This window comes from Pipistrellus kuhlii, unplaced genomic scaffold, assembly GCF_014108245.1.
Source record: "Pipistrellus kuhlii isolate mPipKuh1 unplaced genomic scaffold, mPipKuh1.p scaffold_m20_p_96, whole genome shotgun sequence".
Taxonomy (NCBI): domain Eukaryota; kingdom Metazoa; phylum Chordata; class Mammalia; order Chiroptera; family Vespertilionidae; genus Pipistrellus; species Pipistrellus kuhlii.
Window position 1 is genome coordinate 513053 of NW_023425602.1, and position 20341 is coordinate 533393.

General features: G+C 58.4%; 1 protein-coding gene and 1 pseudogene across 11 annotated transcripts; one reads left to right on the plus strand and one right to left on the minus strand.

Moving 5' to 3' along the window:
* Positions 1–276: 276 nt before the first annotated feature.
* Positions 277–18660, plus strand: ABCF1 (ATP binding cassette subfamily F member 1). Of its 11 annotated transcripts, none has more exons than XM_036428946.2 (26): positions 277–434; positions 8003–8049; positions 8205–8300; positions 8414–8537; positions 8650–8687; positions 8762–8869; positions 9427–9498; positions 9572–9682; positions 9834–9866; positions 10698–10796; positions 11408–11530; positions 11750–11850; positions 11934–12019; positions 12177–12316; positions 12392–12540; positions 12798–12881; positions 13018–13142; positions 13246–13358; positions 13477–13648; positions 13729–13803; positions 13892–13962; positions 17460–17492; positions 17578–17746; positions 17900–17964; positions 18035–18107; positions 18193–18660. In XM_036428946.2, the coding sequence occupies exons 1-26, from the start codon at positions 362–364 to the stop codon at positions 18357–18359; spliced, it is 2547 nt and encodes an 848-aa protein (XP_036284839.1). In that variant the 5' UTR covers positions 277–361; the 3' UTR covers positions 18360–18660. The 11 variants fall into 11 exon arrangements, with proteins under 11 accessions (XP_036284839.1, XP_036284836.1, XP_045434273.1 ...); XM_036428943.2 differs by having other exon boundaries at positions 8205–8294; positions 8405–8537; XM_045578317.1 differs by having other exon boundaries at positions 8205–8294; positions 8405–8537; positions 9578–9682.
* LOC118714082 lies at positions 9937–10059 on the minus strand (annotated as a pseudogene).
* Positions 18661–20341: the final 1681 nt, after the last annotated feature.

Below are 20341 nucleotides of genomic sequence, written 5' to 3' on the forward strand. Positions count from 1 at the left end.
ACTTAAAAAGAGAAGCTGCGTCCAGGCCTTCCTACTCGTCAGGAATTAGTGATGCGACGTCAGGGATCCCCAGCATGGCTGCCCAGACCTTCAAAAACGCTCTTCTGAGGTCGGGAGCCCGCAGACGCCCGCCCAGCACGCCCCTCCGCCGCGGACACGCCCCTCCGCCGCGGACACGCCCCCTCCGCCGCGGACACGCCCCCTCCGCCGCGGACACGCCCCCAAAGATGACGCTAAGTCGCGTTACGTTGACCGCCCGGGGGCGGGGACAGTGTGGAGGTGCGGCCCAGTTCCGAGACCCACGCTACCGGAAGCGGAAATAGCACCCGGCGCCGCCAGAGTAACCGTGCCTGCCGCCGCGATGCCGAAAGGTCCCAAGCAGCAGCCGCCGGAGCCCGAGTGGGTCGGGGACGGAGAGAGCACGAGCGCCGCAGGTGAGGCTCGTGGCCGGGGCGCCGAGGGGAGAGGGAGGGTCGGCTTTAGAGGGTCGCGGCCGCGCCGGCCCCGCGGGCTCCTGCGCATGCGTGCACGGGCGGAGCCTTCGCCGGCCGCGGCGGGCCGGGTGGAGGCGAAGGGAAAGGTGACACGTGTGGCGCACGAGCTTCAGAGCGCCGGGGAGAGAGGGGAGGCGCCGGGGAGAGACGGGAGGCGCCTGGGAGAGACGGGAGGCGCCTGGAGCCGGGAGAGAGGGGAGGCAGCAAGAGCGCGCACCCCCTGCTCTTCGCCCCCAGAAAGAAGCCCGCCCGGCCTCCCGGCGGCACGCAGACGCCGCCCTCGGAGCCAGGACCCCACCTCCTCCTCCAGCGGGTGGCTCCTTCTTGGCTCTTTCTTCTTTAAAAAAGGAAGGCCCTAGGACCTGGTGCTGGCCCAGGGTCTCCGGAAGAGGGCGGGCTGTAAAACGAGGCCGAACTCCACGTGACACACCTCAAGTTAAACCCAGCCTCTGACGTCAGCCAGCATTGCTCTACAAAGCCTCGTCTGGCCGGTTGGCTTTTTAAGATCACACTTTTTAAAAGCTCTCCCGTGCTTGAAAGCTGCCCTGAGGAGGCGGGTGTCAGCTGGCAGGTCCCGGGGCTGCCTGCCCGGCTCTCAGTCCTGGTGAACAGCAGCCAGGGTGCCCAGTTCACTTTGAGTTTCAGGTAAACGATGTCATTTTTAGTAGACGTATATCCACGAAATGGAGAGGTTTTTGGAATTCTGATCTGGGGCCCAAATCCCCAGAGGTTCTGATTTCATGGGTGTGGGTGTGGCCCAGGCTTCTGGAAGGTGCAAAATTCCCCCAGTGACTGTGAATTGCCTGGGTGGCCTGTGTGGGTTTTGGTTTTGGTTTTTGCTAAACCCAGGTAGGGACCAGCAGCACCCAGAGCAGCGGTCGCCAACCTTTCCGACCTCGCGGACCACCGGTTGGCGACCACTGCCCTAGGGGGGCTTCCGCATGACACTGGCCTGTCCTTGCCTCAGCTCAAAGCCAGACGGAGCTCGCCGAGCCGGCACATGAGTTTTAGCCACAGAAGCTAATGGGAAGGTATAAGAAATAAAGTTCTAGTAAAAAAAAATAAGAATTTTGGCACGGCCAGAGTTCGACAAGACGTTTTCTTTTAAACGTGTTAGATTCTCGCTGAATTGTAAGAGGGGCATTTCTTTTTTTTCTTTTTCTTTTTTTTAAATATAATTGATTCTGTACAGAGAGGAAGGGAGAGAGATAGAGAGCTAGAAACATCGATGAGAGAAAGAGTCATGAGAGAGAGAGTCATCGACCAGCTGCCTCTTGCACACCCCCTACTGGGGATGTGCCCGCAACCAAGGTACATGCCCTTGACCGGAATCGAACCCGCGACCTTTCAGTCCCCAAGCCGACGCTCTATCCATTGAGCCAAACCGGTCTCGGCAAGAGGGGCATTTCTTTAGCGTGACCTGACTTCTGACCTATTAAGAACACAGCTCGAGAGCCTTCCCAAGCCCTTGGACCTGACAGGGTGGTTCTCAGCCCGGGAGATTTAAAAAATTCTCTTGACGGGCTGACAGCACCCTCCCCCCTTTCCACGTTGGGGTTTAACTGCCTCGGGGTGGCCAGGCTTCCAGACGCCGGAGGTGCGCCCAGGTTTGCTAATGTGCAGCCGGGGCTGGGCCTGGCAGCCAGGCAGGAAGTGGCCGTCGGGCTTGCTAACCCAGGTGCTGGGTACCAGGGCGGGCTGCTGGGCGGCTGGTGGGTTTTCCCTAGGGGATGGCCTCCCCGCCGCCCTGAGCAAGTCCCGCCCTCCCCGGACCCTGGCACCTCTGGGTCCTGCCCTCCTGCTCTGTGTGCATGAGCGGGCGGGAGCAGGCGGCCAGCACCGTGGCTGCTCCCAGGAAAAATAGACTACCTCCTAGAAAGTTGTTTCTGAAAGCGTAAACCCTGGTGGAGCTTGATGGCCATGACTTTGTTGCTCTGACCTTGTGCTTCTCTTCCCATTGGGACTGTAACCGGGGGATGCCTGCCCCAAGCCCCCCAGGAGGGGTGGCTGGGAGTGACACCCGGTCCCCCTGCAGGACCTGAGTGCTCTTGTCCCAGGAGCCCGAGCCCGGGACCCGCTGTTCGTGCTGCCCAGGCTGCCTTCTTCCGCGTGGTTTGGGGTCATCGTCCTTGTGCCTTTTTCTTCCCTGTCACCCTGTGCGGGGCTCCCCACTGCCCCCTTTTCTACGCCCTCCCGTCCCCGGCCTTCCCGAGCTGTAAACGTGTACGTGGTGCTGCACACGTGTCCGCGTACCTCGCCACGTCCGGCCCGCTTTCCTGGGTCCCAGCACACACTTTTCCACTTCGGTCTTAAGCTTGGGGGTCCCTCGTCTAGCCTGCAGCAGAAAGGGTGGCTTTGTGGAACCTCTCCGGTGTCGGTGTCAATCGGGCCCATTCGAGAGGCCCCCCCCCCCCCCCCCCCCCGCCCTGGTGTCCAGAACGGCTGCGGACAGGTGGGCAGAGGAAGAGGCTTCTCGCTGCCCCGCCTGCAGGTAACAACTGCCAAGCTCTCCCTCATCTGCTGCCGGTGCTCAGCCCCGGGTGCCACTGGTGCCATTAAATCCCCCACTGCTGTGGGGACCGAGGCCACACCGGGCGTGGCTGCAGAGGCCCTCGCAGCCTGCTGGCTCCCTTCATCCCAGCTCTCACCAGCTCTCAGCGGGGTCTCCTGGGGGAGGGGCTGGGGAAGGGGTCCCACTGGAATAAGCTGCACATGTGGCCTCAGGTCCAAGGGGTGGTGGACGGCTTCGACTCGGGTCCCACCTGAGTCTTTTTTTTTTTCTTTCTTTTCTTTTTAAAAAAAATATATTTTATTGATATTTTACAGAGAGGAGGAAGGGAGAGGGATAGAGAGCTAGAAACGGCGATGAGAGAGAAACATCGACCAGCTGCCTCCTGCACACCCCCTACTGGGGATGTGCCCGCAACCAACGTACATGCCCTTGACCAGAATCGAACCCGGGACCTTTCAGTCCGCAGACCAACGCTCCGCCACTGAGCCAGACCAGTTTCGGCCCACCTGAGTCTTTAGCCCCCAGGAGCCTCCATCTGGAAGCCGGCTTAGCTCTCAGCCCTCAGGCTCAGGGGAGATCTCCGCCTCCAGGCCCCAGGGGAGGAGAGTGGGTGAGGCCCCAAGGCTGTGAGCCGAAAAGAAACAGGCTCTCAGAGGCAGGCCCCTCAGGAACTCGTGTACAGACCGAGGTATAAATAAACAGTTTGCTTTTCTTGCAAAAAAAAAAAAAATTACATATATATATATATATATATATATGTAATTTTTTTTTTTGCAAGAAAATATATATATATGTATTTTATTGATTTTTTACAGAGAGGAAGGGAGAGGGATAGAAAGTCAGAAACATCAATGAGAAACATCGATCAGCCACCTCCTGCACACCCCCCACCGGGGACGTGTTCGCAACCAAGGCACATGCCCTTGACCGTAATAGAACCTGGGACCCTTCAGTTCGCAGGTCGAAGCTCCATCCACTGAGCCAAACTGGTTTAGGGCCTGACCAATGTGTTTCAGTGATTAGAGCATCAGCCTGTCAATAGAAAGGTTGTGGGTTCGATTCCCAACCAGATTGGGACACCTGTGGGAGGCAACCAGTCAATGTCTGCTTCTCTCTCCCCCTCCCTACCTCCTTTCCACTTTTAAAAAATCAATGGGAAAATATTCTTGGATGAGGATTAACAACAACAAAAAAGACAAGCTAGTGAGGCCTGGGGGCAGGGTGGGAGGGAGGGAAAGGATGGAGATATCTAATGCTACCAATGATAAAAATATTAATAATTTTTAAAAAAGAAAGAAGCCTTGCTTTGAAGGGGCACCAGTCCAGTGGAGGGGACAGAGTGGTCATCAGACAGTGGTTGGCAGTGTTTTATGAGGAGCTTGGGAACGCTGCAGAGCTGGGGAGGGGAGAAGAGGCAGCTACTCAGACAGGCATGGGAGTGTCAGCAAACGCCCCAGGATGTGTGAGCTAAGTTCCATTCTTTTTAAAAAAATATATTCTATTGGTTGTTGACAGAGAGGAAGGGAGAGGGATAGAGTTAGAAACATTGATGAGAGAAACATCAATCAGCTGCCTCTTGCACACCCTCTAATGGGGAGGTGCCTGCAACCAAGGAATATGCCCTTGACCGGAATCGAACCGGGGACCTTTCAGTCCGCAGGCGACGCTCTATCCACTGAGCCAAACTGGTTTCAGCTGGGTTCCATTATTAGAGGATCAGTCCAAGTTTGTCAGGGGAAGAGTATTCCAAGCAAAGGAAGCTGTGTGTGCCAAGTTGGAAAGATGTGGATACAGATAACGAAAGGCTTTGTACACTGTTATGAGGAGTTTAATCCTAAAGCATTAAGACCTATTGAGGTGCATAAGGGAAGATACAGTTAGTTCACCCCGACAACACTGAGCAGTGGCGAACAGCTTGAACAGGTAGCGAGCAGAGGCAGGGAGACATGCAGCGTCTCGCCATGACCCAGATGAGGCAGCAAGCGGGGGGGGCCCTGTTCCCAGGCCTTTGCTGCCACTCCCACTGCCTGCGTGTGAAGACTCACCAGCGATCACGGAAACGGCGTTGGCCAGAACTGGATTCTGGTGACGGAAGAGAGAGGAATTAGGGCTGACACTAGCTTAAGGAACTCAGCGTGTAATACAGTATTAATTAAAAGTAGTATGTGTTGCCGAAACCGTTTGGCTCAGTGGTAGAGCGTCGGTCTGCAGACTGGAAGGTCCCAGGTTCGATGATTCTCTCTCATGGATGTTTCTAACTCTCTCTCCCTCTCTCTTCCTCTCTGTAAAAAAACAATAAAATATATATATATTTTTTAAAAAGTAGTATGTGCTATAGGGTGGGGAGTGGTATGAGGTAAGTTTTTAATCCTGAATTGGAACTTTCTGTGGAATTTCTAAGAGGAAATGGCAGGGGAGAGCCTGTTTAATGGCTGTAGAGAGAGAGATCTATACTAAAAGGGAAGTTGCGACCTGGCAGGTTTGGCTCAGTGGATAGAGCGTCGGCCTTCGGACTCAAGGGTCCCGTCAAAGACATGTCCCTTGGTTGCGGGCACATGCCCAGTAGCGGGTGTGCAGGAGGCAGCCGATAGATGTTTGTTTCTCATCGATGTTTCTAACTCTATCCCTCTCCCTCCCTCTCTGTAGAAAATCAATAACATCTTTTAAAAATAAATAAAAGGGAAGATACAGTTGAGTGTGGGTGAAGTGTTGGGTATGGATGCAGATTGAAGTAAAAGGGGGCAGGAGATGAAGATCCAAAATAGTCTCAACAGTGAAGGGAAATAGAGAGAGGAGGTGGGGAGAGAACTGAGAGGCAAACCAGGAGCAAGAAGGGTTCCTGTCGTTAAATGAGGAGGGGAGAGAAGTAAAAGGTACGTAGCATGGAATGCTGCAGAGAAGTCGAGCAAATACAGACTATAATAAAAATGTACTTTTTAGGCTGAACAGTTAAGGAGACAGCAGCAACTTTGTCAAAAGTATCATTAGGAGGTAATTTCCAAAGCAGATTGTAGGATGTTTGAAAAGGAGTAGGAGACAAGGAGATGGTATGGACTGTGCTTTTCAGAAGACAGGATAGAAAACAGTGACTGAAGGAGAATTGTAAGGTTAAGTAAAGCTTTATTGGTGAAGCTAGGAGCAGTTTGAGTGATGTGTAAGGGGGAGGAGATAACAGCTTTAGCCACCCTCAGCCTTATCTTGTTCCTTGGTGTGTTTGCTTTCTCACCATTGATCCTGTGCAAGGCTTTCCTCCCTGTAGCCGGGAGGGTCAGAGTGGTGTTTACAAGAGATTTAAAAGGAGAGATGGGACTGTTGGGTTTGTCCTTGGGGAGAAAATAGCATCTGGGCTTTGTCATTCCTAGATACTAGCAGGATGAGCTGATCATGTCTTTCCTTCTTGTGTACCTCAATGGATCCTACATAATATCTTTATAGGATTAGATTCCTTGGAATCCTATGTAATAAAAGCCTAATATGCCAAGTGTCCAGTCGTCTGTTCAACCAATCAAAGTGTAACATGCTAATGATATGTTAAGGCTACTCAACCGCTTGCCATGATGTGCACTGACCGCCAGGGGGCAGATGCTCCAATTGGTAGGATAGCTTGCTGCTGGGGTCTGGCCCATTGGGACTGAGCGAGACGGGCCGGACACGCCCTGGAGTCCTCCTGAGGCCTCCCCAGCTGGACAACCTCCCATTTCCCTCCCCAGCTTTGATTGTGCACCAGTGGCCTGGCCTGCGCCCTCTTGAAATCCTGGGCCCCTCAGGGGATGTCAGAGAGCCAGTTTCGGTAGGAGAGCTGGTTTTGGCCTGATCTCTCAGGCCAGGTTGAGGGACCTCACGAATTCGTGTACCGGGCCTCTAGTAGCATACAAAGCCTTTCGTTATTTCTCCTGCACATCTTTGCCACTCTATCACACTAGTCACCCAGTGCAGAGACCAAATTGTGAAACGTGTTCTGGATGGAGGGCTTCAGCATGCCTGGGGCTAAATCGAGGAGCCAGGAGAAGCCACTGTCTAGGCTGGGGAAACAGCTATAGCAGAGAGGGTGGGATGGGGCCCTTTTAGTCGGAAGGGATTGTCCTCATCAGTCATCAGTTTTGGGCGTAGTAGATGCACATTAAAATTTCCCTAGTAGATAGAGAGAAAAAAGACAAAATAAAATTTCCTAGATAAATGATAGCTGTGGGTTACATGGAATTCTGGTCTGAGCAGTACTTACTGTGATAGCAGAAAGCCATTAGCTTTTTTGTTTGTTGTTGGTGGCTTTTATTTTTTAAAGCTAAGTGATTACAGGAGTGCTTTTGGATTGGATGGCATGGTTTGGAGGGAATGTGATGGCAGACAGACCTAGATGTGAAGAGAAGTCTCAAAGCTGCTGGTTGCCTTCCAGTCTGATGGTAGACGTAGTTCACTGCCTTCAGGGGAACTGGATAGACCGAGTGGAAGACTGGAATTCGTTCAGTCAGAAAACTCCTACCGATTTCCCTTCCGTGCCCGGAGCGCTGCGGGCGGCTGCGATGGCAGCCTGTGCCCCGGTAACCGGTGTGACGTGGGCTGAGCGCTGAGCGAGCAGAGACGTGGGGCGTAGACCCGGTGTCGGTGTCCTCCAGACCCTCTGTGGCTGTGGTTTCACAGACACCGTGTCCCAGCAGAATGCATAGCTCTTGGCTCTGCCTCGGGCTGCAGGACCTCAAGTTAATGAGTGGTGCTGGTCGCCCAGTTTCGCTAGCTACGAATACTGGAGTCATTCAAACTGCTCTGTCTCCATTCCCATCTCAACCTTCACTCTCAGAATTCTGCTTTCTCCCTCCCGACTGCCGCCTAGACCAGCCACCTCTGTCTGTCGTGTGCGACAGTGCACATGTGTAAAGAATGACAATTGAAGGAGAAAAAACAGTAAAAACGGGTCAGGGCCATTTGAGGTCTTTGCAGGGGAGATCAGGCTGCTTCGAATTTGCAGGGGAACATTCACAATGTCTGCTTCGCCTTCTAGACAGAGTGGTGAAGAAAGGGAAGAAGGACAAGAAGAACAAGAAGACGGTGAGGAAATGAGGGTTGAGGATGAACTTGATCCAGGGTTTCTATGTGAAGGAATTGGAAGGTCTGGGGAGGAAGCTTGTCAAGAGGAAGCAGGCGTGGACGGGAGGGAGGGCTCGGCCATCAGCCCGGCTGACCTGTGCCTGAACTCTTGCCAGTTCTTTGAAGAGCTGGCGGTAGAAGATAAACAGGCTGGGGAAGAAGAGAAAGCGCGCAAGGAGAAGGAGCAGCAGCAGCAGCAGCAGCAGGTACAAGTGTTGATCCTGCCAGGCCTTGCCACCACGTGGGTGCAGCTGAGAGGAGCGCTCTGAGGCAGAGGGGCAAGGGGGACCTGCGCCTCCGACTCAGTCTCTGCTTTCAGCAGCAGAGAAAGAAACGAGACACCCGGAAAGGCCGGAGGAAGAAGGATGTGGATGATGATGGCGAGGAGCAGGAACTCCTGGAGCGCCTGCAGAAGCTCTCGGTGCCCGCCAGTGACGACGAGGGAGACGGTAATGGTGGGGGAGGGGCCTACAGCCCGGAGCCAGGGGGAGGGGCGCCTCATTCCTCCATCCAGGAGTCGTCATTCTCTTCCTGCCTCATCTTATTGCTCTGTCATTTCAGTTCCTGCCCTGAAATCCCGAGGAGGGAAGAAAGCCAAGGTAAGCCATCTCAGTAAAAGGCCTCCTGTGTGCAATCCTGATCATCCAGTGACTTCTGCCCTTTCATTCCCCAGGGAGGCAACGCGTTTGCAGCCCTGATTCAGGATCAGAGTGATGAGGAGGAGGAGGAAGAAAAGCAGCCTCCTAAGCCTGCCAAGCCGGAGAAGAACCGCATCAATAAGGTGACAGCGATGGCCTGTGAGGGGCGCCCACCAGGAGCGCCTCTGGCCGTGGTGTGCCAATCGCTGGTGCGAGTTCCTGCTCCGGGTGGGCTCCTCTAGTCTGTCTTGCTGTAACTATCGAGATCAGCTTTTTAGAATACTTTCTGTAGCTTGGAAATCTAGTGGTTCTATTGCTTTCAAAGTCAAGATCTAAAACAAAGGCCATCAAGTCTTTGCTCTTCCACTTGGAGTGTCCCGTGTGCATGCCTTTCAGAGGGCCTGACCCCTCGGCCCCCGGCCGCCTGTGCAGCCTTTGCTCTTTGTCCTCCGTCTTCCCCGACGCCTCCCCCAGCCCCTCCGCCCCTCCCGGCTTTGCCCTCTCGAGGATCCTCCAGCGCTGCGGCCATGTAGCTCACGCTCTCGCTTCCTCTTTGCTCTCTAGTCTCTCGGAGGAGGCGAGGGTGGTCCTGGTCTCACTTTCTCCCTAGTCCCACTCAGCGCAGTGAACTCCTCATCCTAGACCCGGAGGAAGACTTGTTAACAAATTAGCGTGTGTGTCTGTCTCATGTCCTCCCCAGGCTGTATCTGAGGAACAGCCAGGACTCAAGGGCACCAGGGGGCAGGAAGAGGAGTCAGCAGGGAAAGCCAAGGTGAGCGAGGGAGGCGCAGGGGAGGGGCTGGTCTCAGAGCGTGAGCATTTCCTCAGCCTGCTCTCTCCGTTACCCTCAGAGTAAGTTTTCCGCTCTGGACAACGAAGGAGAAGAGGACGGAGAAGATCGAACAAAAGAGGAGCCGTCCAAGCAAGGGAAGGTGACGTCCAAGAGGGCAGAGCAGGTGTGTGTCGGTGTGGAGGCTCGGGGTCTGCGCCCCACGGAGTGGGCAGACTTCTCTGTAAGGGAGTGGGCTTTGTAGGCCACCTGCCTCTCTGATGTATATTCTTCTTCCTTTTTTACTTTACTTTTTAAATTTTTGTTTCTTCTTTTAGAATAGAGAAAAGGGTCATAACACACTGTGGCAGGTACCAGCTCCCTAATGAGTGTGAGGAAAGGTGGCAGGCAACCCGCTCCATCTGGGTAGGAGCTGGCAGCCTCGGTTTCTGATCTGGGCACCCCAGGGGCACCTGCTGCCTCCCACTGAGCCAAGACCAGCAGGTTTTCCGAGAACTCGAGCACACCAGGACACAGCTGTCAGGATGGGACTCTGGCCTCGGTTCCTCCTTTTTTTTAAAAAACAACTCTTTGAACATGTAAAAACCATTCTTTTTTTAAAAAAATACGTTTTTACTGATTTTCAGAGTGACAGGAAGAGAGAGAGAAACATTGACCAGTCCCCTGCACAGTTGCCACCAGGATCGAGCCCTCAAGCTGGGCATGTGCCTGACTGGGAATCGAACCAGTGACCTGGTTCGTAGGTTGATGCTCAACCAGTGAGCCACACCACTCTGGCCAAACCATTCTTAACTCGGGGCCATAGAAAAACAGGCCATGGGTTGCAGCCCCTGATCCAGAGAGGAGAGACCTGGCATTGGACTCGGGCAGTCTGTGTGGCCTGGAGTATGTCTTCCTCCTCCTCGTTCTGTTACCTCGTCCGCGGGGCCCTCTGCAGTCCGTGTGCCCAGTGCTGCCCGTCCTGGCGTGCTGCACCCGCAGCACCTTGGCAGGGCTTCCAGACCCTTCTCTGCAGGTCCCGGTGTGCACTGCAGTGACACCTGGTGCATGGCGCTGGCAGCTCTGGGTGCAGGAGCGTCCCCCTCAGGGTGGCAGACGGACGAGGGAGATGTGGTGGGTGCAGAGGAGGAGCTGGCGGGGATGGCGCAGGGGCCTGGTCTCACACTCCCTGGTTCTCACAGGGCTCAGAGGAGGAAGGGGAGGAGGACGAAGGGGAGCTGAAGGCCGATGATCCCTATGCCCACCTTAGCAAAAAAGAGAAGAAAAAGCTGAAGAAGCAGGTAAGTGCTTGGATTCCGAGTGGGTAAAGGAGGAAAATTGGATGTTTTTAAGCTCAGCCAGAGGACCTGTGAGCGTGGGGACAGGAAGGGGAGCTTGGCGTGCCGCCTCAGGCGGAACAAGCAGATGAGCGCGGTGCCACGGTGGGGCCGCCGTGACCAGCTGGCGGGGCCATGGCGGGGCCGCCGTGACCAGCTGGCGGGGCCGCCGTGACCAGCTGGCGGGGCCGCGGTGACCAGCTGGCGGGGCCGCGGTGACCAGCTGGCGGGGCCGCGGTGACCAGCTGGCGGAGCCGTGGTGACCAGCTGGCGGGGCCGCGGTGACCAGCTGGCGGAGCCGTGGTGACCAGCTGGCGGGGCCGCGGTGACCAGCTGGCGGGGCCGCCGTGACCAGCTGGCGGGGCCATGGCGGGGCCGCCGTGACCAGCTGGCGGGGCCATGGCGGGGCCGCCGTGACCAGCTGGCGGGGCCATGGCGGGGCCGCCGTGGCCAGCTGGCGGGGCCATGGCGGGGCCGCCGTGACCAGCGGGCGGGGCCATGGCGGGGCCGCCGTGACCAGCTGGCGGGGCCATGGCGGGGCCGCCGTGACCAGCTGGCGGGGGTCTCCTCCTCAGCTGGAGTACGAGCGCCAGGTGGCCTCGCTGAAGGCAGCCCACGCCGCGGAGAACGACTTCTCCGTGTCCCAGGCGGAGGTGTCCTCCCGCCAGGCCATGCTGGAGAACGCGTCCGACATCAAGGTGAGCGCCTCCCTGTGGGCAGGCGGCCCGAGTCCTCCATCTTGAGCAAGAAGCTAGAAAAACCAGTAGCAGCAGAGTAGCCTGGGAGGGAAGCGGGAGGGGCAGGCTGGGGAGGGCCTGGAGGAGGAGGGGCTGTGCTGGAGGGGGGTCCCCTGCAGGGGAGGCTGTGCCGCTCGTCCCCCCATCCCTTCCCTCCCATCGCTCCCCTGGTGGCCGCAGCTGGAGAAGTTCAGCATCTCCGCCCACGGCAAGGAGCTGTTCGTGAACGCGGACCTGTACGTCGTGGCCGGCCGCCGCTACGGGCTGGTGGGGCCCAACGGGTGAGGCAGGGGCTGGGGCCGGGCGAGGCCGGAGGAAGAGAGGACTTCCTCGGTGCGGCCGGTCCTGATACTCTCGTTCCCAGCAAGGGCAAGACCACCCTCCTCAAGCACATCGCGAACCGGGCCCTGAGCATCCCCCCCAACATCGACGTGCTGCTGTGTGAGCAGGGTGAGGCTGGCCGGGCGCCGGCCGCTGACGGGCTGCAAGGGATGCTCAGCGGGCGGAGTGCGGGGCGCGGCGTCGCTTTCGGAACGGGCTGGGCAGGGGCAGGCCAACCAGCCATGGTACTGAAGGGCCGGGTGGCTGACTGCCCTCCCGCCCCCAGAGGTGGCAGCGGACGACACGCCGGCGGTACAGGCTGTTCTTCGCGCCGACACCAAGCGATTGAAGCTGCTGGAGGAGGAGCGGCGGCTGCAGGGGCAGCTGGAGCAGGGCGACGACACGGCGGCCGAGCGGCTGGAGAAGGTAGAGGACTCGCAGGCTCACCGCTGAGCCTCGGTTCCCGTGACCGCGGCCTGTGACCTCCTCTTCCTCTCCCAGGTGTACGAGGAGCTGCGGGCTACCGGCGCGGCAGCCGCAGAGGCCAAAGCCCGGCGGATCCTGGCCGGACTGGGCTTCGACCCTGAGATGCAGAACCGGCCCACACAGAAGTTCTCGGGAGGCTGGCGCATGCGTGTCTCCCTGGCCAGGTGGGGCTGCCCCCGCCCGCCCGCCCCAAACCGCCAGCCCTCTCCCTTCTCCACCCTGCCGAGGCGCTCCCGCCCTGGGTGTTGTCGGCCCAGGCTCCTCCCTTCTCTCCGGGCTGTGGCTGATGCCCTCTGCACAGGAGCTCCGCTGAGGAGAGCCTGGGAGGATGTTCCGGTCTCGGGCTCCGCCTCCTGGGGCTGCTTGGTCCTGTGGACAAGGGCTCCCGCTGACCCTGCCCTGACTGCCCCTCCCTCCCCAGGGCACTGTTCATGGAGCCCACGCTGCTGCTGCTGGACGAGCCCACCAACCACCTGGACCTCAATGCCGTCATCTGGCTCAACAAGTGCGTCCCTCGCCCTGGCCTTCGGCCTGCCTCGGCACTGCCGTGCACCGCTGCCTCCAGCGCCCCCACCTGTCTGCTGCCCAGTGAGCCCTAAGGTGACCATTGTGACCTTTCCACACTCTGCTCTAAAACCCAGCTACCTGCAGGGCTGGCGGAAGACGCTGCTCATCGTCTCCCACGACCAGGGCTTCCTGGATGACGTCTGCACCGACATCATCCACCTCGACGCCCAGCGGCTCCACTACTACAGGGGCAACTACAGTGAGTGGGCCCGTCCTCACGCCCCACCCCACCCGCCCTCAGTCCTGACCGCCCTCCACCGCTGGGAGAGGGCACTCACTGATGTGCATCCTCTTCCGTCCAGTGACCTTCAAGAAGATGTACCAGCAGAAGCAGAAGGAGCTGCTGAAGCAGTATGAGAAGCAGGAGAAGAAGCTGAAGGAGCTGAAGGCGGGCGGCAAGTCCACCAAGCAGGCGGTGAGGCGGGGTCTGCTGAGCTGGGCTCTTCAGGAGAGGAGGCAGAGCCGCTCGACACCAGCCTGCCTTTCGGGGGCCACTGTGCAGTGAGTGTTCCACCCTCCCCCTTTCTCCGCAGGAAAAGCAAACGAAGGAAGCCTTGACTCGGAAGCAGCAGAAATGCCGACGGAAAAACCAGGACGAGGAGTCGCAGGAGGCCCCTGAGCTCCTGAAGCGCCCCAAGGAGTACACTGTGCGCTTCACGTTCCCGAACCCCCCGCCGCTCAGCCCTCCTGTGCTGGGCCTGCACGGTGAGCCCAGGCCCGCAGTGGGGCGGGACGGCGCTGGAGGGGAGCGGGGAGAGATGGAGCCGCCTCCTCTCCTGCCTCAGGTGTGACGTTTGGCTACGAGGGGCAGAAACCACTCTTCAAGAACCTGGATTTTGGCATTGACATGGACTCAAGAAGTGAGTTGGTGTTGGGTGGCCAGAGGAGGCAGGTGGGGCCGCAGGGAGGGTGTGGGGCCTCTCTGACCACCTGCCTTGCTCCCGGCAGTCTGCATCGTGGGCCCTAACGGTGTGGGGAAGAGCACCCTGCTCCTGCTGCTGACGGGCAAGCTGACGCCGGTGGGTCCTGTGGCACCGCAGGGGGCGGTGGGAGCACTGAGGGCAGCGGCTCCCAAGGCTGGCCTGGGGCCTGTGCGGCAGAGGGACACAGCTGCAGGGGGCTCCTGTCCCTGAGGGCTGCAGGGGGCAGGCTAGGTCCGTTCCGGGCGGAGAGCCAGGAGGGTGGGGGCTCACAGGAAACACGTGACGTGCAGAATGGTGTGGATGGCACGAGTCAGAGTCTAGAGAAGAATTTTGGTAGACAGCTTTCTCCTTTTTACCTTTGCAAATGTGCACCACCTTCATGCTTCGTTCTTGTTTTTTTTAATGATAAGGTTTTCTAGGGAGGCGCTGTTGACATCAGATGTCATGTTTTAAAGAAACATATTGACTTTTTACAGAGAGGAAGGAAGGATAGAGCTAGAAACGTCATAAGAGAGAAACATCGACCAGCTGCCTCCTGCACACTCCCTACCGGGTTCCTTGACCGGAATTGAACCTGGGACCGTTGAGTCTGCAGGCTGACGGTCTGTCCACTGAGCTAAACTGGTTTCAGCTGTTTTTGTTTTTTTTTAACATAAGTGAACTATCACATGAATTGTTTTAAGCCAGCTCATTTATTTATTTATTTATATTTTAAAGAACAGCTTATTGCCTAGCTGGTTTGGCTCAATGGATAGAGGATTGGCCTGCAGAGTCAGGGGTCCCAGCTTTCCTTCCAGGCAAGGGCATGTGCCCAGGCTGCAGGCTCAATCCCTAGTAGGGGACATACAGGTGGCAGCTGATCAGTGATTCTCTTTCATCATTGATGTTTGTTTTTTTTTAAATATATTTATAATCTTTTATTATCTGTTTCTATAAAAGCCTAAGCAATTTTACCTGATGGGTCAACTAGTTACTGTGACATACACTGGCCACCAGGGGGCAGACTCTCAATGAGGAGCTGCCCCCTGGTGGTCAGTGTGCTGCTCCTATGGCCCCTCTCCCCAGCCCACCGTTCTCATGTAGCCCCATTCCCTGGGCTCCAATTGGGGGGAGGGGAGACAGCTCAGGTCAACCTCTCGCAATCCCCCCAGGCAGCTGGCCTCCCAATAGGCATTGAGAGCTGACCAGGCCAAGGGACCCCCACCCATGCATGAATTTGTGCGCTGGGCCTCTAGTTTTTAATATATTTGTATTGATTTCGAGAGGAAGGAAGAGGGAGGGAGAGATAGAAATGTCATTGATGACAAAGAATCACTGTTTGGCTGCCTCCTGCACAGGTCCTACTGGGGGGTCAAGCCTGCAACCCAGGCATGCGCCCTTGACCGGAATCAAACCTGGTACCATAGGCTGACACACTGTCCACTGAGCCAAATGAGCTAGGGCTCATCATTGATGTTTCTACCGCTCTGCTCCTCACTTCCTCTCTGAAATCAACAGGAATGTACATAAACTTTTAAAATGCTAGCTCATTGGTTTTAGAGAGAGGAGGAGAGAGAAAAGAGACATCGATGTGAGAGCACACGTAGGGGCTGCCTTCTGCATGTCCCCCACTCCCCATCAGGCCTTCAGCCCGGCACACATGTGCCCGGGAGTCAGCCGGGCCACCTCCGGGCGGAGCCACCCCCGCGCCGGCCGGACGCTACACACCGAGAGCGCCTCCTGGCTCGTAGTGGCCGGCGCCCGCCGCGCCTGGGCCAGAGGGCAGGCCCTCCTCAGCGTCCCGGCCGCAGCACGGTTTGAGCTCAGGCAGGCTGTTCAGCTCCCGCTGAGGGCCGGTGCTGTGCCTCTGAGAAGTTTTCCCCAGCGCATTGCCCTTGGGACCTGGCAGGGTGCTGCCCTGTGGAACTTCAGATGGGTGATGGCATGTCCTTCCTCCAGGAGAGTGTTGGAAGGGCCCTCTCCCCTCGGGTCTCCCCTTCCCCCTCTGACCTGTCCTTCCCCCCCTCTGACTGTCCTTCCCCCTCTCTGACTGTGCTTCCCCCTCTGACTGTCCTTCCCCCTCTCTGACTGTCCTTCCCCCCCTCTGACTGTGCTTCCCCCTCTGACCTGTCCTTCCCCCTCTGACTGTCCTTCCCCCCCTCTGACTGTCCTTCCCCCTCTCTGACTCTGCTTCCCCCTCTCTGACTGTCCTTCCCCCTCTGACCTGTCCTTCCCCCTCTGACTGTCCTTCCCCCTCTGACCTGTCCTTCCCCCCCTCTGACTGTCCTTCCCCCTCTGACCTGTCCTTCCCCCTCTGACTGTCCTTCCCCCTCTCTGACTGTGCTTCCCCCTCTCTGACTGTCCTTCCCCCTCTCTGACTGTCCTTCCCCCTCTCTGACTGTCCTTCCCTCTCTCTGACCTGTCCTTCCCCCTCTCTGACTGTCCTTCCCCATCTCTGACTGTCCTTCCCCCTCTGACCTGTCCTTCCCCCTCTCTGACTGTCCTTCCCCCTCTGACTGTCCTTCCCCCTCTGACCTGTCCTTCCCCCTCTCTGACCTGTCCTTCCCCCTCTGACTGTCCTTCCCCCTCTGACTGTCCTTCCCCCTCTGACCTGTCCTTCCCCCTCTGACTGTCCTTCCCCCTCTGACCTGTCCTTCCCCCTCTCTGACTGTCCTTCCCCCTCTGACCTGTCCTTCCCCCTCTAACTGTCCTTCCCTCTCTCTGACCTGTCCTTCCCCCTCTCTGACCTGTCCTTCCCACCCTCTAACTGTCCTTCCCCCTCTGACTGTCCTTCCCTCTCTGACCTGTCCTTCCCCCTCTCTGACCTGTCCTTCCCCCTCTGACTGTCCTTCCCCCTCTGACCTGTCCTTCCCTCTCTCTGACTGTCCTTCCCCCTCTGACTGTCCTTCCCCCTCTGACCTGTCCTTCCCCCTCTCTGACTGTCCTTCCCCCTCTGACTGTCCTTCCCTCTCTGACCTGTCCTTCCCTCTCTGACCTGTCCTTCCCCCTCTCTGACCTGTCCTTCCCCCTCTGACTGTCCTTCCCCCTCTGACCTGTCCTTCCCCCTCTCTGACTGTCCTTCCCCCTCTGACTGTCCTTCCCTCTCTAACCTGTCCTTCCCCCTCTCTGACTGTCCTTCCCCCTCTCTGACTGTCCTTCCCCCTCTGACCTGTCCTTCCCCCTCTCTGACTGTCCTTCCCCCTCTGACCTGTCCTTCCCCCTCTGACTGTCCTTCCCCCTCTGACCTGTCCTTCCCCCTCTCTGACCTGTCCTTCCCCCTCTGACTGTCCTTCCCCCTCTGACCTGTCCTTCCCCCTCTCTGACTGTCCTTCCCTCTCTCTGACTGTCCTTCCCCCTCTGACTGTCCTTCCCCCTCTGACTGTCCTTCCCCCTCTGACCTGGGGCCCTGAGAAGGGGCTCTGGCGCCCCCCTGGGAGGGAAGAGGACTTGGCTGTTGCTGGCCCCGGGCCTGAGTGCGGTGCCGGCGTCACCCGGGGAGGACAGCCTGGCCCCCGGCCCCGGCCCCGGCTTGTATTTGTCTGCCCTTCAGAGGGTCAGGCTGTGGGCCTGTCACGCTCTCTCCTCCCATCTCACCCCTTGCTCTTTCCTTGCAGACTCGGGGGGAAATGAGAAAGAACCACCGGCTGGTAAGTTGTCTTGGGGAATTGGGGAATGAGAGTCCGATAGAGGAAGCAGGACCTTCCCTGACCCCTTCCCTCTCCTTGGGGGCAGAAAATTGGCTTCTTCAACCAGCAGTATGCAGAGCAGCTGCACATGGAGGAGACGCCCACGGAGTACCTGCAGCAGGCCTTCAACCTGCCCTACCAGGATGCCCGCAAGTGCCTGGGCCGCTTCGGCCTGGAGAGCCATGCGCACACCATCCAGATCTGCAAACTCTCCGGTATGCCGAGCGGCCGGGGCCTCCTCGGCACCGGCCCGGCTGTCGATGAGGCGGGGAGGGGCCGGGGCCGGGGCCGGGGCCGGGGCCCACGTCCGCTCGGCCTGCGGGAGGGGAGGCGCTCAGAGGCGTGATGGTGTCCTTTCTCTGCTGTAGGCGGGCAGAAGGCCCGAGTGGTGTTTGCAGAGCTGGCCTGTCGGGAGCCTGACGTCCTCATCTTGGTGAGTGAGCGGGATGTGGGGGGCACGCTGTGGGGGGGACACCGCCGCTCATGTGGGAACGCCTCCACAGGACGAGCCCACCAACAACCTGGACATCGAGTCCATCGACGCTCTGGGGGAGGCCATCAACGAGTACAAGGGAGGTGAGTCCCGCGCCCCTTCCCGGCGGCTCCCCGGCGGCTCCCCCGCCCGCCCCGCCCCGCCCCTGACTGCCGCTCCTCCCTCCAGCGGTGATTGTCGTCAGCCACGACGCCCGGCTCATCACCGAGACGGGCTGCCAGCTGTGGGTGGTGGAGGAGCAGAGTGTCGGCCAGATCGACGGTGACTTCGAGGACTACAAGCGGGAGGTGCTGGAGGCCCTGGGGGAAGTCATGGTCAACCGCCCCCGAGAGTGACCTCCTTCCCCCAGTGGGCTCCGCGGGCCACGGCCGCCGTCCGGAAAGACTGGTCCGCGCGCTTTCGGTCGACCGAGGGCCTGTGCCCACACCTGCGCCCGCAGAGGGCCGTGACCCTGTTACCGTGGTCGTCCGGCCAGACTGCTGTGCCCGAGGCCCCACCTTCCTCGCCGGCCTCTGCCCACCTGGGGGGCCCGGGCCTGGGCTGAGCGGCGGCTTTTCCGTGGATCCACGCTGTGGCCACTCTGCGGGGAGGGGGTGTCCCTGTGCCCGGAGGAATAAAGGAGGCGCTGCGACTATGCGCCTTGCTTTGCTGTTTGTTTCCTCGCTTCCCACCAGGGCGAAGGCTCCTGCAGCCTCACTGCCCCGGGTGGTGCTGCCCCGGGGGGTGCTGCCCCGGGGGGTGCTGCCCCGGTGGTGCTGCCCCGGGGGGTGCTGCCCTGGGGGGTGCTGCCCGGGGGGTGCTGCCCCCGGTGGTGCTGCCCCGGGGGGTGCTGCCCCGGGTGGTGCTGCCCCGGGGGGTGCTGCCCTGGGGGGTGCTGCCCGGGGGGTGCTGCCCCCGGTGGTGCTGCCCCGGGGGGTGCTGCCCCCGGTGGTGCTGCCCCCGGTGGAGCTGCCCCAGGTGGTGCTGCCCCCGGTGGTGCTGCCCCGGTGGTGCTGCCCCCGGGGGTGCTGGCTGGTGAGGAGCTCCCTCCTCCCCCCCAGACGCTCAGACCTCGCTGCCCAAGGCCCCGAGAGGGAGCGTGCAGGCCTGCCGCTGGGAAGGGAGACGGGAGGAAGCGAGCACACGAGATGGCTGGGTGCTGGCAGGTGGCTCTTGGTTCGGCGGCTGCTCGCTCCTAGAAGGAAAGGCTGTCCGGAGCATGGTTATTGGCAGGGTCCCTTGGAGTGACCTTGAAGAAGAAGAAGGGTTTGCATAAGGAGGGAACAGCCCTTTTTGGAACCTAGGGCCAAGGCATAGCTCAGGCTTGGAAGGAAGAAAACCAAAGCAGAGTTAATGAGAGAAAGGGGCTAGAGTGGCTTCTCCTGTTAGAGTGGAGAGGTAGGCGGGGGAGTAAAATGCAAATGCAGTGGTGGGTGTGGTCTTAGGTGCTGAGAGAATCCCTGATGGGCCACCTACCAAACGGCCCCCGGGGGGGGGGGGGGGGGTCAGGCCTGCAACCTAGGTATGTGCCCTGACTGGGAACTAAACTGTGACTGGTCCAACCGCTGAGCCACATCCACCAGGTCATTTGAAGTGTTTGATCACCGATTTCAGATGTTCCAAAATAACTAATGGACAAGAGCATAAATTTTATTTCTCTCATCATAGAGTATCTAAAATATATAAAAGGCTAAGTGTCCATCTGTCCATGGACAATAGCTATGAGCCAGACCTGCTAGGGCTGCAGTGGAGTGCTGTCTTGTGTACTGAGGTTGAGAGTTTGATTCCTGGTCAAGGCACATACTGAGCTGTAGGCTCAATCTCCAGTCAGGAGCATGTGGGGGCAGCCGGTCAGTATTTCTCACATGGAAGTCGGTCTCCCTCTCCCGTCCTCTGGGTGTGTGTGTGGGAGGGGCGGGGGGGGCAATGGGGCGGTAAGGACACACGTAATACCTTAAGAAAAAAATTCCAAGAGAATTAAAAAAGGATGACGGCCTGGCTGGTGTGGCTCTGTAGGTAGAACTGAAGGGCCACGGGTTCCTTTTCCAGTTGAGAGCTCGTCCCTGGGCTGCAGGTTCAGTTCCCAGCCTGGCCGGGGGATGTGCAGGAGGGAACCAGCTGGTGTGCCTCTCGCAGCAATGTCGTCCCCCCATTCACACGAAAAGTCAGGAAAAAGTGCTCCTTAGGTGACAACAGGCGGGGAGTGGGGAGGGATGAGGGCATGCACAGCGGGTAGGGGAGGCTGGGGGAAGGTCTGGGGGGAGAGAGATACATGTAATACTTTAAACAATAAAAGATAAAAAATATGATGGAAGGGTAAATCCTAGGTTGGAGTGAC

Coding starts and splice junctions, on each gene's coding strand:
- ABCF1 (XM_036428943.2), top strand. CDS start 362: ATGCCGAAAGGTCCCAAGCAGCAGCCGCCGGAGCCCGAGTGGGTCGGG. Junction 8,870..9,426: donor AGAAGAACCGCATCAATAAG/GTGACAGCGATG, acceptor TGTCCTCCCCAG/GCTGTATCTGAGGAACAGCC. Junction 13,804..13,891: donor CATTGACATGGACTCAAGAA/GTGAGTTGGTGT, acceptor TGCTCCCGGCAG/TCTGCATCGTGGGCCCTAAC.